At 40.3% G+C, this 17838-nt stretch overlaps 1 protein-coding gene across 1 annotated transcript in view; it reads left to right on the top strand.

The window, feature by feature from the left end:
* IL16 (interleukin 16) overlaps positions 1 to 17838 on the top strand; it is a 164242-nt gene that overhangs the window by 145564 nt on the left and 840 nt on the right. Inside the window, exons 15-19 of the mRNA XM_078151619.1 lie at positions 1557 to 2646; positions 3355 to 3520; positions 5385 to 5486; positions 6027 to 6276; positions 16152 to 16277. Coding sequence (XP_078007745.1) covers positions 1557 to 2646; positions 3355 to 3520; positions 5385 to 5486; positions 6027 to 6276; positions 16152 to 16277 — 1734 coding nt within the window. The remainder of the gene's footprint in view (positions 1 to 1556; positions 2647 to 3354; positions 3521 to 5384; positions 5487 to 6026; positions 6277 to 16151; positions 16278 to 17838) is intronic.

Raw genomic sequence — 17838 nt, 5'->3', positions numbered from 1 at the left:
TCCTGCTCATTGTGTTTGCTCTGACAGGTCTGGAAAATGTGGATCCTCCCTTTTGTCAGGCAGGTGATAAGGAAATTGATGTCTCTTTGACCAAGATTTGGGTGACACAGGTCATGTACCCCAAGACACTCATTTTAATATAGCCCACCTTCCATTGGTTAACAAACTGACTAGTTAACAAATCATTCAGAGTTGATTGCCATCCTCAGAAACCCCTACTCTTCGAAGGGCATGTAAACTGTGAGCCACTGCCATTAAGGGTCTTTGGTCTCAGAGAGATGGCCAAATCACCATCCTTTTATTAATAACAATGCTGGCCTTATTAAAAAAATGATCAAATTACCCAGAAACCATGTCTCTCAACCCTTTTCAATTGTCACATTAGTATGGTTGAATAGGTAGAGCACTGGAGTTGGCGTCAGGAAGACTTGGTTCAAATCCCACTCAGTGCACTTACTACCTACGTGACCCTGGGCAAGTTACCGGCATCCCCAAATGTTACTCATTTGTAAAATGAGGATGTTGGACCAGATGACCCCTGAGGTTCCTACAGCTCTAACTCTGTGAACTAGTCAAAAATAACATGTTTGAAGTCAGAGTTGTCTCTGACTTTTAATTAACAATTAAATCATTTAAATCCATTATTTTTTTTAAAATAGAATTAAAAGCTAAATGCTGAAAGGAAATGTTAAATGTTTAAAAGTTAAAGGAATGTGATTTAATTTTTGGATTATTTCACTGGGAGCCACTGGGGTATTGCCAAAAGAACACTCTGTTCAGAACAGGGAGATCTGCCCTGGGGTCACATAGGTAGTAAATGCACAGAGTAGGATTTGAATGCAAGTCTTCCTGACTCTAAGTTCAGTGCTCTACCTATTCAACCATACTAATGTGACAATTGAAAAGGGTTGACAGACATGGTTTCTGGGTAATTTGATCATTTTATTAACAAGGCCAGCATGTTATTAATAAAATTTATGACTCTCTTAGCAACTATCTGTGAGACCTTGGGCCTCTTTGATCCTCAGATTCCTTATCTGTTAAACCAAAAGGTTACTTTGGACAATCTCTGAGGTTTCTTCCACCTCCAGAGTGCTTTAATTCTATGAAGTTATTGCCCAAGGTTTCTAAATTCAAATCCTAACTGAGACCCTTTCTACCTGCTTGACCCTGGGCAAATCACTTAACTTCTATCAGTCTCAGTTTCCTCAACTGTAAAATGGTAATAATAATAGCCCCTATCTCCCAGGGTTGTTGTGAGGATCAAATTAAATGCTATTTGTAAAAGGTTTAGCACAGTGCCTGGCACTTGGTAGGCACTTAACAAATGTTCCCTTCCTTTTCCCTTTCCCTTTCTCCCTTAGTAGAATCAATTACGTCTGGCTGGGAGTTATATGACAATGCCCTAACCAGCAGCGTTACCTTTCCATGTACCACATATGACCAGGCACTCCCATTTTCAGCTATTTCCTTAACATTAGAGATATCAACTTTTTAATTAGCCTATTCTCATATAAAAGCGTAAATTTTAAGTTCTTTCATTCTTTGTTGCTCAGGCACCATCTCGCTAGTGAAGCATCCTTTACTTAGAAGACAAGCCCGGGTAGATTACAGTTTTGACACTACTGTGGAAGACCCTTGGGTCCGAATTTCCGATTGCATCAAAAATTTATTTAGCCCCACCATGAGTGAAGACCACGGTCACTTAGATCTCAGGTCTAATGTCAGTTCCAGTGAAGAAAGCCGCAAATGTGGCCTCTCTGATGGGGTGTTGCAGAAGCTTGAAGCTGCAGGTGACATTTCCAAAGGCTACAAAGCTGAAGAAAATAGCAGTGTAAAGAAAGGCCCTCCAGTAGCCCCCAAACCAGCCTGGTTTCGTCAGAGTTTGAAAGGACTGCGGAATCGATCTGGAACCACAGAGCCCAAAACGCTACCAGATCAAAGCACTCCTGCCCAACCCAGTCCCAGTTTGAGGGAGCGCTCTCTGTTCTCAGGCAGAGCTTCATCAATCAAACAAAGGATCAGTTCTTTCGAGACATTCAGTACTTCTCATCCCCTAGAGAAAGGAAACCAGAGGCTACTTCCCAAGCTCTCCCTCTCAGAGAGGGAGAAATCTGGTAAACAAGATGCAGGAGTCACCACTGGGCTTTTCTCTCCAGGTACCCACCATACTACTGAGCAGCAGGCTTCTGCAAAGACCCTTCTGCCCCTGGACTCAGATGCTATTTCAGTTCCCAAGGACTCAGACTTGTCTGATTCACCCCCACCAGCACGTCCATCTAGCCCTCAGGAAAGCCACAACACTGACAGTGATCTCTTGAATCTGCTCCAGGCAAAGATCACTGAGTCACAGTGCCTCCTTGTGAATAATGCTCCAATACAGAGAGCACGGAGCTTCCCCCTGACCACGCACCAGGCTTGTGAGATGAAGGAGACCGAGGAGAAATCTAGCAAGCTCTACTCCATCAGCAGCCAGGTGTCATCAGCCTTAATGAAATCTTTCCTCTGCCTTCCTCCATCTCCAGTCTCCTGTGGGCACAGTCCATGGAACCCTCGGGAAAGGTCATCTCCAACACCTGTGGAAGATATGAGGGCTGTCAGTCCTTCGAATGAAAATTCTTCTATGGACATGGGGTTTTCACTGAAGTAAGCCATTTAGAGTACCTCCTTCATGTCTATGAATAGGTTACAGGCCTCAGGAGTCTCCACTGCAGAGCACATGCCCTAGTGAACTTTGTCTAATCCTGCTTCTGTCCAAAAGATAGTTATTCCCATCATCAGATTATGAATGTAGACTTTGAGCAGACTTGGTGATAAACTAGAATCTAAGGACACTTGGAATTTTTTACACTCCTGGGAAAATAGTTAAAATGGGTCTGGGAGAATTCCCTTAGCAGCTAGCTACTCTGTGTTAGAAGAACCGTGATCGGATGTTCCCTGTTTAAGACCTTTACCCAAAGACTGGGTCTTAACTGAGTTTGCTTTGTAGGATTATAGGTAGGATTTACATCTGGAAGCAGCTTTAGAGAACATCTAACTGTCTCATTTTACAAAAAAAGGAAACTAAGGCCCAGATAGGTAATACAATTTGTCCAAACTTATACAGATAAGTTGTCACAGAGCTACTTCCCTGCCCTCCCCTCCCCTCCCCTTCCCTTCTCTTCTTTCTAAAGGTTCTCTCATCTAATATCTATTAAGCAAGTTTTTATAATTTTTCAGTCCCACATGGCTTACTTAGGCATGCATAGACTATGGATGACATCAATTGCAGTCCTCCAAATTTCACAGTCCATGGTGGAGTGAAGTTCTTCTCACAGTATGTTATTTTTCTCTCTTGTCCCACTAATATGAAAGCCTTTCTGAGCTGAGAGACTATTCTGAGGGTCTGACAGAGAAGGAGGATGTAGAGGAGGGTAGCAATTCTCCTCAGTCTACATGTGGATCTGGCCAATCTGTTATCTCTCTACTTACTCGGGAAGAATTAAAGAAGCTTATAGAGGAAGTGAAGGCACTAGATGAAGCACATTAAAGGTAAGTGTCCTTTCTAAGCATTAGTTCTCAACCATCAAATTGCTTTGTAATGTGATATTTTTCCTGTAGTGATCTAATAGTAAAGAGTCTACAGACTATAGTTCAGTGAATTTGACTGATTCCAGGCAAACTTGCAGCATTTGTTTTTTTTTAAATATTCTTTATTTATTTTTAACATTTTTTAAAATTGATTTTCAAATTCTTTTCTTCCCTCCAGTCCCTCCCCCATCCATTGAGAAGGCAAGCAATATGATATCAACTAAAATGTGGAATCATACAAAATATATTTCTATATTAGCCATGTTGCAAAAAAAACCAAGAAAAATAAAGAAAGTGAGAAATTTATACTTTAATTGGTACTGAGAGTTCATCAGTTCTCTCTTTGGAGGTGGATAACATTTTTCATCATGACTCCTTCACAATTGTCTTTCATCAGCATTAGCACAGCTAAGTCTTTCACGGTTGATCATCATTATAATATTGCTGTTACTGTGTACAGTGTTCTCCTGGTTCTATTCACTTTACTTTGCATCAGCTCATATAGGTCCTCCCAGGTTTTCTGAAACTATTCCCTTTGTCATTTCTTATAGTACAATAGTATTCTATCACAATCATACACCACAGCTTGTTCAGCCATTCCCCACTTGTTGAGTATCTCAATTTCCAATGCTTTGCCACCACAAAAAGAGCTACTATAAATATTTTTGTACATATAGGTCTTTTTCCTTTTTCTTTGATCTCTTTGGAGTATATACCTAGTAGGTATACAATTACATAAGCATGCCTGTAATAACAAGTCTCATGTTGTATACAACTAATTCAGCTCATCACAAGAGCAAGGATCCTATACTAACTTTGAAGGGATAAGGCCAGCTTAACCTTCTATCTGGAATGCGCATTGATGAGGTGGGAGACAAGATGGAAGCAACTCAGTTTTATTTTTACAAAGCATTCACTTAAGTAGCAAAGTAACAGGAACTTCTTATCAAGTTACAATGACTTAGAGCTCATGCTGTGCTAAGGACAGTGCATGCACATCTTGTGCACTTATTTGACTCCAATCCCAGAATAGACTGCTAATAACCATGCAATAACTAGGGGAGTTAAAGATTGTTAAAGATCCATAGAACGGGACCTGTGCTCATAGATCATTCACCCAAGAGGGGCCTCTGCCCATCAGTGAGACCTCATGAACAGCCTGTGGTCCTCTACATCCTTACAGATCCCCAGCAGTCTCATATGTCAAACTGTCGTCCATAGCTGTTACTTCCATTTAGTGTTCGAAGTAGGCCATAGGATTCAGTGTAGTACTACATGATGATTTATATATCGAAGGCACACCAGGACAGTTCCCTGACTCAAAATGTTTTCCCCAACCTCTCTGAAATTCCACAATTAGAGATTTGTTACTTGAGTATTTTAGGTCTTATAGATGTTCCAGTCATAGTGAAGATATTCCAGGTAAGACTAACATCTTAAGTCCTTATCTGTTAACATGTTAAAAGTATAGACAGAAGAGCAAAAAAAGTGGGAGGAAAAAATCTAGAAAAGGCAAATTTGCCCTCTTTTTTATTTTTTATTTATTTACTTGTTTATTTTGATTTTAGATCAAGCCTCTATTTCTTTTGGCTAGGTCCTTCTTTTCTCTTGGTCTCAGTTTCTTCATCTGTAAAATGAGAGGATAGAGGAATATTACCTCTAGCTCCAACATTCTATGATTCTAGCCATTGAATAGGTGAGGAAACTGAAGCCCAGTGAGGGAAAACAGATTGCCTAAGGTCACACAACCAAGAAGTAGCTTAGATTAATCATTCAAATGCATTTAAATACATTTTAATATTTTCTTTCCACAGCAATTTGACAGCATTCATGTTACCATTTTGCATAAGGAAGAAGGGGCTGGCCTTGGATTCAGTTTAGCAGGAGGAGTTGATCTAGAAAACAAGGCAATCACAGTAAGTAGTTACAGTTTCTGGCCACAGCTCAGGCCTCTGGGAGTTTGGACAGGGGCTGCTCAGTGATTTGAACATGAATGAAGGGTCAGAAAGCCTTGATAAGAAAGGGTCACTTCTGCCCACCAACCAGGCAAATGTTGGCAGTGGCTACCACATCCCTGCCCTTTCTGGTCCTCCCCAGGTGAAGCGTCTTCGTTCAGGTCTTCCGGGGACTGGGGATTCTGAGGTTGGCTTGCATCAATCTGCTAAACCAAGTTGCCTTTCCACATTTAAACCATACTAAATATTAATTTGTGTACTACCCACCCCATAGGATTGTGGTGAGGAAAGTGCCTTATAAACCCTAAATACTACACAGATGTGATTATTATTTGGGACAAAGAGGATGAGCAAACACTTTGTTTCATCTTTAGTTCCAGACATCTAACAGTGTGATAGAGTTCCACTGTGACAAAATGATCTGAAGGTTGCATGGACTTTGTTAGGATGGGATTTTCTCTGTTCTCATGTATCGGTCCTTGTTTTTTGTGTTATATTCAGGTTCACCGAGTATTTCCTAATGGACTAGCCTTTCAAGAAGGGACCATACAGAAAGGAGATGAGGTCCTTTCCATTAATGGGAAATCTCTTAAAGGCACCACACATAATGAAGCCTTGGCCATCATCCGGCAAGCTCGAGACCCAAAGCAGGCCGTTATCGTTACGAGGAAAATGCAGGAAGATGAGACAGGGCTGAATTCTTCCATTGAGTCTACATCTTCAGCAGCCAGTGAGGTTTCCACAGAACCAAGTAAGTTTTCCCGTTTTTCTGAAGTCCATAGATAACATGGCACCTCATAACCCTTTGATTCCTTCTCTGTGATGTAGTTAAGAACTCTTTATCCCCAAAGATTTGGTGCCTGGTCTTGGGACTACTTAGGGAAAGCAATGGTATGTGTGTATTAGGGAACAAAAGATATTCAGGAACTTTTGTACTTTATGAGTGTCCTATTTGATATCCCTTAAGGGTCAGGTAACAGTGGTAGTAGTGTCAGGTACCTGTGTAAGATTCTGAAGTCCGACATGGTACTTCTTGGTCCAGAGCAAGGGATCTTTTTTAGTATTTTTTTTTTTGTATTATGGCCCACTTGGGCATTATGATGAGGCCTATGGAGGCCTTCTCAGAATGAAATTTCTAAATGTATGAAATAAAATAATAAGATTACAAAGAAAACTAATTTTGTTGAAATAAAATTATCACATTCAATGGGGTACTTCAGGCTCAGAATACCTCTCTTGTTCTGGGCCATATCCCCCACTTAGCTGTCTTTCTGGCCCAAACCCACCATCACACCCTGATGTCTGGGGCACCCAACAATGGGAGGAAAGGCAGCCCGAGGGGCATTGTCTCCTGCAAAGCCAGCTTTGTCCATTCTGGAGTCACTGTCAACAATGAGATCAGCAGCAGCAGCATCCATGGGGAACTTTGGAGTGGCAAGTTCAAACACTTAAGAGAGAGAGAAGGTGGTGCCGCATCTGGAGGCAGGGGGAAGGCAAGCACGTGCTGGGTGGAAGAGCTCACAGCCCTTGGGTGGAAGAGCTATGCATAGCTTGGCACTTTTTGTAGGACATGGTGTATTATATTTATCTCTGGTGTACCTCCCTTCTAAATTATGAGCTCCGTGAAGGCAGAATCCACGTGTTATTTAGTTTTTCTCTCTCCCTTAATAGTGATATAGTATGAAACAGTGAATAAAGGGCTGACTGATTTCAGACAGCACAAGATTTTAGCAGCCTTTCTTTGGTCAATAAATAAAGACATGCTTCCCAATAGCCAGCTGCAATCCAAGTTATCACATTTTGCTTCAGGAATGGCTTTGTTTGGAGGGTAAACTACTCTGTATTAATATTTGTAGATTTCTTTGCTTTGAGGAAGTGACCCATTTCAACTTATGCTCAGATATGAAATCTGGTTTCCACTCTCATCACTACTACACTGTCCAAGGTCATAAGTCACCTCCTAATCACTTTGACTCTCTGGAGCATTGCACCCTAGTGAGTGTAACCCCCCAATACACATACCTTTTTTTTTCCAAGTAAAAGCATTTATTCCGGGTAACACACCAAGCAGGCTCCTCCTTAAGGGAGGTAGCACCCCAGCCAGAATAATTTAGGGATTTTATAGAGGAAAATCTGCAGCCACATACTCCTTTTGCTTTTGTGAAACTATTTAATGCTGATTCCTCTCTTGACTCTCTGACTGTTCTATCTGGTCCCTTTTCTTCCTGTCCTAAAACCAGGGAGTTCTTCAAATCTCAGGCTTTATTCCTGTAATCTTCTCTTTTTACTCTCATCAAATGAGATTATTTGCTCACTCTGTGAACTTAATTTTATTTGCAAATTTTGCTTTGACATTTCTTTGGGGCCAATTCTTATTCTCTGGCCGACCAACTGGATCTCTTCAGTGCCTTCATGCCATGGTAAAAAAAAATATATATGTATATATATATATATACATATATATATGTATTATATATATATGTATATATATATACATATATATATGTATTATATATATACACACACATACACACACACACACACACACACACACACATATAGTGGCCTGTATAACTGGATGCTTTGCTCATACAGCTGGAAGTTTAGCATTTTCATAGATAATCCTCATAAATTCTGTGAATGGAATAAAGAACACCCCCTCCCACTTCTTTCCTTTCCAGTTTTTTCCTGAAAGATCATATCAGAATATCTAGCTTATTCATCCTTAAGGAAGCCAGACTTCATGGCAACATTCCAAATGATAGCACATAGAATGCTGGAAACAAAAAGCACCTTTCATTAATATTAATGGAAAATTTTGTTCCAAATTTGAATCAGACAATTTTAAAGCTGAAAGAGAGTTTAAAGATCATCAAGTGACTAGATCCTATCTAGTCCAGTCCCCTCATTTCTCTGATAAGGAGGGACAGAGAGATCAATTAACTTGTCTAGAGTCACATAGCTAGTGGCAAAACTGGGATTAGAACTCAGGTCTAATAAATCCTCTGGCAGTAAAGCTTCTTTTAACCATGTCAGTCTGGGTACAGAGGGAGATACAAGGGATTCTGTTCTATTTTAACTCTTGGTCAGAGGCACGATTTCTAGCTGAAGTCTGGCAAAAGACTCACACTCCCAAGGCATTTTTGAGTCGGGGGGAAAGGGACGTGGGATAGCTGTGTGCAGTCACCCCTGGGTGCAGAAACATCTAGAAAGAGGTGAGAGTAATCTTCTCTTATCAAAAGGAGGCTGACTTTTTTTGTGAGGACAGGAAATGATTGACTTCAAAAAAGAAAAAAAATAGCAGAATGTAATGAGCAATTGAATACATGGGTCTGGGAGATGAAAGGGAGGAAGCTTACAAAAGGAAGAGTATGATAGTATCAAGATAAATAGGGTAATTAGATCATGTGCAAAAAAAGGAGGAGGAGAAGGAGGAGGAGGAAGAGGAGGAAGAAAAGGAGAAGCAGTTCTTTTGGAGGGAAGAAGAGGAATTCAGTCCTAGACATGTTAAGTTTTAGGAAGACCATGCAAGTCTATTGCTGTATTGCTGATGTGAGTCTCTGTGTCCCGTTCAGGCCTCTTGGAAATTTTAGACTTGAACCTGGATGATATGTTAAGGCTAGAAATGGAGCTTTAAGGAGTTCACTATGTAGCAAAACAGAATTGTGACTGAACAATAGAGAGGGTGCTTTAAATTGTAGGCAGTTATTCCTCCTTAGGATGTAAGGACACACCTTGCCCTACTCTCCCGTGCTGCAGCTGGCGCAATAACTGAAAGGCAAAAATAACCCCCAAACAAACAAAAAAACCGAAAACCTGCTGATTACTGGGTTTGATGCCAATAGGAGTAATTTTAGAATAAAACAGGTTGAGAGGGGGAGAGTAGATTTGCATGGGTTTCTTCTATTCCATTCACAGCACTCCTGAAAACACTATGTGTAACTTTTAATAGCTTTTTGTTGCTGGCAGTGAACTGTGTACACTCATTTCTCTGTTAGCACAATAGCCCTAAGAAGGTCTGTTTGGCTGGTGTTCAAGAATATCGTGTGAAGCCTTAGAAAAGTGCCTTTTAAAATGTTGCAAAAGAAACTCAACTCACTAAGAAGTTTGTTGGCCTCAATTGGAGCAGCCTTACTCCTCTGAAGGCAGGGGGAAAAGTAGATGCTGATAAACAGGTTATATTAATCCCTGTAAAGTCTAGCTACTTAGGGAATATTGTAACTGTCAATGAGATAATTTTTAGAATCGACCTAGCACAGGAACAGACTCTAATCATTCAATTTACATTTAAACAGATTTTCTGACATGACAAAATGTCAGAACAAAAGAATAACTTCTTTAACTATTTTCTCTATAAAGTCTTTCAGTAACTGAATTTGTTGCTGTATATGTCACTGACTGTGGGAATGTTGAAGTCAATTCTATTCTAAGTCAGGCCAGAAACAGTTGGTTTCTTCTAGTTCAGAGGTTCTAAACATTTCTGTGCATCAGGATCTCCTCTGATAGGTTGGTCAAATATTATGGAAGTCTTAGAATGATTTTTTTTTTTCTGCATAAAATAAAATGCATAGGATAACAAAGGAAACCAATCACACTGAAGCAAAGATATAATTTCTCTCTTTCTCCACCCCTGTTCCAAGTTCAAAAACCCTCTGAAATCTGTCCTTGTAAGTCAAGAACATAGTTTCTGATCTCTTTGGAAATGCAGTTTTGTTGTGCTTTGTCTTAAACATGGATCATTCTCTTTTCATCCACTTCCATGGTTTTAAGTTTGTTATGATTTCATTATCATGGCCACCTGGGATGGGGAAAGAGGTGGGGAATTCTTTCTAACAAGGCAGGTTAGCATCTGCTCTGCAACTCACTGTGCTTGGTGCTGACAGGAGTGATTTTGGAATAAAAGAGGCCGAGAGAGGAAGAATAGATTTGCATGGGTTTCTTCTACTCTATTCATGGCACTCCTGAAAAACTAGGTGTTTTAGGAAGGCCATTCAAGTCTTAGGAGAGTTGTCTAAGAAACTGAGAACTTAATTAATTCTATTTATTTTATTTTTTTATTTGTGGAATAAAATAAGTATTTCCACAACATAGGACAATAAAAAGAAGATGATTGAGCACTTAGTTTTTCCAGTCACAAAGCCAAAGGAAGAACTGAACTGATGTCTTTTTGTTTGTTTCTCTCCATTGCACTGCAAGGTTTCCATAATTACGTGGTTCCACTTACCACCTGCATATGGATGTCTCCCACATTTCTAGCTTTAGTTCTGACCACTACCTTGAGTTCCACAGTCATTTATTTCCATCTTTACTTAGGATGTAATTTAGGATGACCTTTCCAACTCAACATTTTCAAAACAAATCTTACTCTCTATATCCTAATGTCCCTCCTAACCTCTAAAAACCAAGCAAACAACCAGACAGCAACAAAAACCCTGACAGAAATTGGCCACTTTTTCTAATGTCCCTATTTCTGTTGACCAGGATCCTTGATCAGAGTCACTCAAGCGTAAGACCAATGTATCCTTTTTGTCTCTGTTCTCTCCCTCACAGCCCACAACCAGCCAATAGTTACAAAGTCTTATTGATTTATGTCTGTAATATCACTCAAGTGTATCTCCTCCTTTTCAGCCTGTTTGCTTCAGGTGTGTGCTGAAACTAGCTCCTTCTGACTTCAGGGAGAGGGGATCAGGAAATTTTCAGCATGTGCATATAGGCACCTTGCAAACTGGAAAAGGCTACAGATCAGGGCTTGTTTATGGTTTTGTTAATTGTCTAGACTTCAGAAAGTGGTGGAGAAAATATTAATAATGCAGATTAAATCTAAAAGTGTCCGGCTACTTTTTTTTTCTTTTCGAAGATCTGAGTTTAAATACCACCTCAGGTACTTGCTAGCTGTGCAAGGGCAAACCGCTTAACCCCCTGGAGCCCCTCAATTCTCTGTTCTGGAAAATGGGAATAACAATAGGATCTAACTTACACAGCTGTTATGAGCATTAAATGAAATAGTATGTGCAGGGGCAGCTAGGTGGTGCAGTGGATAGAGCACTGGCCCTGGAGTCGGGAGGAACTGAGTTCAAATCTGGCCTCAGACACATAACACTTACTAGCTGTGTGACCCTGGGCAAGTCACTTAACCCCATTGCCTAGTCCACCCCCCAAAAAAATACGTGCACATGCTTTGAACACCTTATACAACTACTGAGCCATTGTCACGCTCTGTAAGCAGAGGTTGTCCCCTGAAATAGCCCCTAATTGTTCTCTCTGCCTCAATCCTCTCCTCCCCTCCAATTTCTTCTCCACCAAATCTTCACTGTCACTAAACTGGCAGGTCTGACCATGTCACACACATATCCCCACTCCTCAGCTCAACAAACTCTAGTGGCTCCCTATCACTTTTGGAATGCAATATAAAGTCATATTTGGCATTTAAAATTTTTCACAATCTGGATACTTCTTACTTTCCTAGCATTATTATACACATTATTCTTCCTTCCATGTATTCTTCAGTCAAGTCACATAGGACTTCTTGCCATTCCTCACACATGACAATCTCTCATCCCTGTGCCTTTGCCCTTGTTGTCCCCAGTGGTTGGACTGTTCTCCTTACTAACATCTCTTGGAGACCCTTGGAGACTCAGCTAGAGGGCCTGCCCTTTCTGTGGGAGGTCCTTCTTGGTGCCCCCTTCCCCCTCAGCTGCTACTCCCCACTTTTCCACCCCAGGTTGCATTGTATCTGTTTTGTATGTGTTTGAAGGCACTACCTAGACGTGCACATATATATGTATCTATGAACATGTAAACTATATATGTGTATTTATACACATACCTAGGTAGTATGTATAAACACATGCAAAGCAGATATGCACACACATGTTGTTTACCCAATTAGAATGTAAATTGCTTGAGGTTTAGGACTATTCCACTTTGGTCTTTGTATGGCCAGTGCAAAATGAGGACACTGTGCTTAATAAAGTTTCCTGGTGGATTGATTGCTAACCACACATACTCCCCAAGGCCCTGTCCTGGGCCCTTTTCTCTTCTTCTTCTGTACTATTTCACTTGGTGATCTCATCAGTTCACAACTTCCTTTCACCCCACCTCTGCCAGATCCAGTTAATTGCTGGATCCTGTAGTTTCTACCTCCATAACATTTCTTATGTATACCGGCTTCTCAGCTCTGATATTGGCAGGCCCTCATCACCTCGTACCTAGACTCTCGAAATAGCCTGCTGTCTCTCTCTACCACTCTAAGCCATCCTCCATTCACCTACCAACCTTATCTTCCTAAAACACAGTCCCTCATGTCACACACCCTCTTCCCATCCCACTCCCTTCACTCAATAAATTCTTGTGGCTCCCTATTACCTGAAGGATCAAATATAAAATTCTGTGGCTTGTAAAGCCCTCCATAACCTGGCCCTTTTCTCCTTTTTCAGTCTTTTTATACCTCCTTCCCTTCTCCCTAACATGTATTCTGCAACCCAATAACACCATCCTCCTTACTGTTCCTCATATATGATACTCTATCTTTTGACTCCAAGTATTTTCACTAGCCTAGTTTCCTAATGCCTAGGACTTTCTCTCTGATCTTCACCTCCTAGCTTCCCTGTCTTCCTTCAAGTGTTGGTTAAAGTCTCATCTTGTGCAAGAACCTTTCTCAATCCCTCTAAATGCTAATAATTTCTCTCCTGAGATTATTTCCAATTTATCTTGTATATATGTGGTTTGGATATAGTCAGCTACACATTGTCTCATTAGATTGTGAGCTCCTTGTGAGAAGGTACTGTTTGCCTTTCTTTGTATCTCTAGTGCTTACCTTAGTAACTGGTATATAGTCGGTCTCTAATAAATGCTAGTCAACTGAGTGATTAAGAAGTCCAGCTCTTTGGAATATGGGAATATGCTGGTATATAAATCAGGCTAAATTCAAAACATGTAGTGGTCCATAATGGGGAAGGAATCCTAGGCTACAACCCAAGACAGCATCTTCAGACTGACCAGCTGATACTTGGGCATTACCATATAGGTGCTCCACCATGGCACCCCTCATAACCTGGAAGAGAGTCAAGATCCCTTGATTTTTTATTTTTATGAGGCAACTGGGGCTAAGTGACTTGCCCCAAGATCCCTTGATTTTTAAACTAAATTTATATTTTAAACAAGGTTCTCTCTACAACATTTTGCCAGGAAATGGCCTCCTTAACCTTCAATTATGACAAGAGGGAGACTTGACTGATTCCAAAAGTTTTTATAAATTAGGTACCCTAATTTTAAAAGAATTCTCAGGGGCAACTAGGTGGCACAGTGGATAGAGTACCAGCCCTGGAGTCAGGAGGACCTGAGTTCAAATCTGGCCTTAGACACTTGACACTTACTAGCTATGTGACCTTAGGCAAGTCACTTAACTTCAATTGCCTTGCCAAAAAAAAAAATTCTCCGATGTCATGTCTCCATTTCAAGGATGGATGTCTAGATAAGTCTAGACATAAGGAAATGACAACATCCTAATGAGAAGTACCTTTGGGAACTGTGTCCTTAAATATGGGACTGTTAACCTCCCCTGAAGACAGTCTTTTAAATTAAAAAAATCTATTTGAAAGTACTAGACTGGAGGTGAGATTTTACAGGGAATGGGCAAGAAGTATAGTCATGAACTTTCCATTTTTGGGGGAAAGGCCAAGCCTTTATTAGAGTTATTTCTCATTCCACATAAAAGTTGTAAAATCCTAATTTATATATATCTTCACATATATTTGTATATAAACATATAAATACGCATAAAATTATAATAAAATCTTATATGAGACTTTTATATTATGCACACATGACAAAACATAAAGGCATATGATATACACACATATTATGTACACCTACAATATTGTGTGCATTACACACATGTAATGTGTATATTACATATACACATATGATATTACATGTATTACATATATGCATGTACATTACACACACAATAACATGTCCATTAAGGGCCAAATAAAGGCCTAGATTTTGTGCTAATAATAGATTTGGAGATTCATAGAGCTGAAAGGAACTTTAGAGATTATCTGGTCCAACTCACTTATTTTATAAATGAGAACCTAATGAAGCCTAATGGAGATGGAATCTCACTCCCAGCCCCTGGCTTCTGCCATTATTCATATAGCTCTTTATGTATCACTGAGCACTAGCCCTCCAACAACACTGTGAAGGAAATAATTCTAATATTAGTATCCCCATTTTATAGATAAGAAAATGGAGGATCAGCTCCATATCCTTTGACTCCAGTACTTGGCACATGGTTCAAAGAAGTTACAGACAGGAACAAAGGTCTAATATATATCAAATTATTTATGTCAGGATTATTTGTGATTATAATGATGAGAACTAGATGCCCATCAATTGGGGATGATTAAAAAAAACTGGTATATGAATATAAAGTAATGCTATTGGGAGTCAGAAGTTATGAACATGAGAAAATCAGAGAAAATGGGTAGATTTATATAAATGGATGCAGAGTGAAATAAACAAAATCAAGAGAATGGTTTGAACCTCTACGTAATGATTAGGACAATGTCAATAAAAAGCTTACTAAGAAGTTGAACTCTGGGGCAGTGAATAGAGCTTCGACCCAGGATTTAGGAGGACCTGAGTTCAAATCTGGCCTCAGGCACATAACACTTGCTAGCTGTGTGACCTTGAGCAAGTTGCTTAACCCCATTGCCTAGCCCCCCCCACCAAAAAAAAAGAAGTTGAACTCTGATTAACTAAAAAAAACCCAGGGAAAGTCTCAGGGAAGAGATAATGAAATATAATGTCTCCTTCACAATGGAGAGTTGATAGATTAGACAGAATATTGCATAACTTCTCAGATGTAGTCCTTGTATTGAATGATTTTGCATACTTGTTTTTTTTTCTCTATTACCAGGGAGGATTCAATTTGGAGGAGGGGGGTAGTGTTGAAATGACCCAGATATAAAGACAAAAGGCATAGAGAGAACATTTTTTTTAATAAAAGAAAGAAAATACAGGCTCAGTGCAATTAAATGATTTACCCAGAGTCATCCAGCTATTAAATAAATGAACTAGGACATGAACCCACATCTCCTATTTCTAAGTCCCACACTCTTGCCATTATAACTGCCTCTCTAAGAAACTAGAGGTCAGGGTAGGTGCAGGAGCTTGGGTGGGGTGGGTTAGTACAGCTAGTACTGAGTGGAGCAAATTATGAGGCTAATATCTGGTTCTTGAATATCAGAGAAGACAGGATTCCTCTTCAAGTAGAGATCCAAGAAGCGCTTAGGCTGTCCATCAGAGTCTGAGAGCCAAGGGCAAAGAGCCCTCTGGCTGAAGCCTCAGTCTTTTGTGCCTGGGAAGAGTGGGTGGAAATAGAGATTCAGAGGTTGTCTCATTCCCAGGCAGTACACACCCAACCCCTAGCCTCCCACTTGAGGAAGTTAGTGCCATTATAAGTGGGGCTACTTTTATCAAAATGGGGGCAGACTCAGTGAAGGGAGTATGATGGTCAGTAAATGTGCACAACAGCTGGTTGATTTTTTGCCAATGATGTCTCAATAAATGAGCCTGGAAGAAGAGTAAACTTCCCTTACTTAACCTTCTGTTTTTCCCCAGCAACTGAAGTTACCATCTGTACTATAACTCTCGAAAAGACATCTGCTGGTTTAGGATTCAGTCTGGAAGGAGGAAAAGGCTCAATTCATGGAGATAAGCCCATATCAGTTAACAGAATTTTCAAAGGTATGAAACTAGTAGGGTATCAATTTTTCTCCTTGGGGGTGTGTGAACAAAACTCTCTGAAATCATTTAATATTTTTCAGGCCATAAATATTTCACATGGACTATACCGCATCTGAGAAGTAGCATAGCATAGCAGATAGAATGCTGAACCACAAATCAGAAAAATCTGCATTCAAATCTCACCTTTTATAGTTTTTAGCTGTCTCAACCAAAGCAAGCCACTTATCTGTAAAGACTTATCCAATATTAAATAAATTTCCATGGGTTACAGGCCTATGCAAATTGATCTAAGGAACTCCTCCATTTGGTATTTAAAGCTCTGGATAACCTGGTCCCCTCTAACCTTTCCAGTCTCCTTAAAAATGACTCCATGATTGGCCTGCTTGCTGTTCCTCACACCTGGTTCTGTGTCTTTGTACTCACTGTTCCCCGTGTCCTGACTGCTAGCTCCTGTCAAGACTGGGCTTGAATCCCACCTCCTTGTGGGAGGCCTTTCACGGTTCCTCTCTTCCCCACTCTGAGATTACTTTCCATTTATACTTAGTGTATGTATATGTATATACTTCTTTACATGTTGTCTCCCCTATTAGAATGTGAGCTCCTGGAGAACAGATCTTTGTATCCCTGGCACTTAATACATTGTTGGACACATAGCAAGCACTTAATGAATTATTATTGATTTGCTGACTTTGAGGGGCAGTCATAGAATATTTGATATGGAAGGGAACTCAGAAATCATCTTGTCTTACTTCCTTATTTGACAGATGTAGAAACTGAGGCAGAGATGGTAGTGGCTTGCCCGAGGTCTCTCCCACATCTAGTAAATGAAAAAACTGGGATTTACATTTAGGTCTTCTGACATTTGATCCATTGCTCTTTTCACTGCACCATATGGTATCCAAGAGCATGGGTCTAGGAGATATGCCTGAGAATGTTTGTATGAATACAATCACCTTGTGTGACTCCCCCATGTCTCCTTGTCCGTAGACCTCAGAGGTACCTGGAATATTCTAAGTAGCTTGAGAGCACTTCTATAAGCAGAAGGAGGGTGTTATCATTAGAATGTGAAAGGGTATATTGTTCTCTTTTCAGGATTTTTAATGCACTTCAATGTATCCAGTTCCCTTGACTGGGAGTTTGGGAGTGCCTAAAAACCTATCCTGTCTCCTAAACATACCCTTTGGCCAGGAGGCTGCCTTAACCAAGGGATACTCAGGCTTCAGAAGTGTGGAAAATTACATTTTTAGCCAGTCTGTCAATAAACATCTATTAAATGCCTACTGCATGTCAGTGGAAGCTAGGGGGCACAGTGGACAAAGTTATGGGCCTGGAGTCAAGAAGACTTATCTTCCCAAGTTCAAATCTGGCCTCAGACACTTACTAGCCATGTGACCCTGGGCAAGTCACTTCATCCCGTTTGTCTCAGTTTCCTCATCTGTAAAATGAGCTGGAGAGGAAATGACAAACCACTCCAGGATCTTTTCAAGAAAACCCCAGATGGGTCATGAAGAGTCAGACACAGCTCAACAAGAACACTATGTGCCAGGCCCTGCGCTAAGCT

Source organism: Phascolarctos cinereus, unplaced genomic scaffold, assembly GCF_003287225.1.
Source record: "Phascolarctos cinereus isolate Bilbo 61053 unplaced genomic scaffold, phaCin_HiC Scaffold_3;HRSCAF=262, whole genome shotgun sequence".
Taxonomy (NCBI): Eukaryota; Metazoa; Chordata; class Mammalia; order Diprotodontia; family Phascolarctidae; genus Phascolarctos; species Phascolarctos cinereus.
The sequence above is the reverse complement of the archived record's forward strand: the minus strand, read 5'-3'. Positions and strand labels throughout refer to the sequence as shown.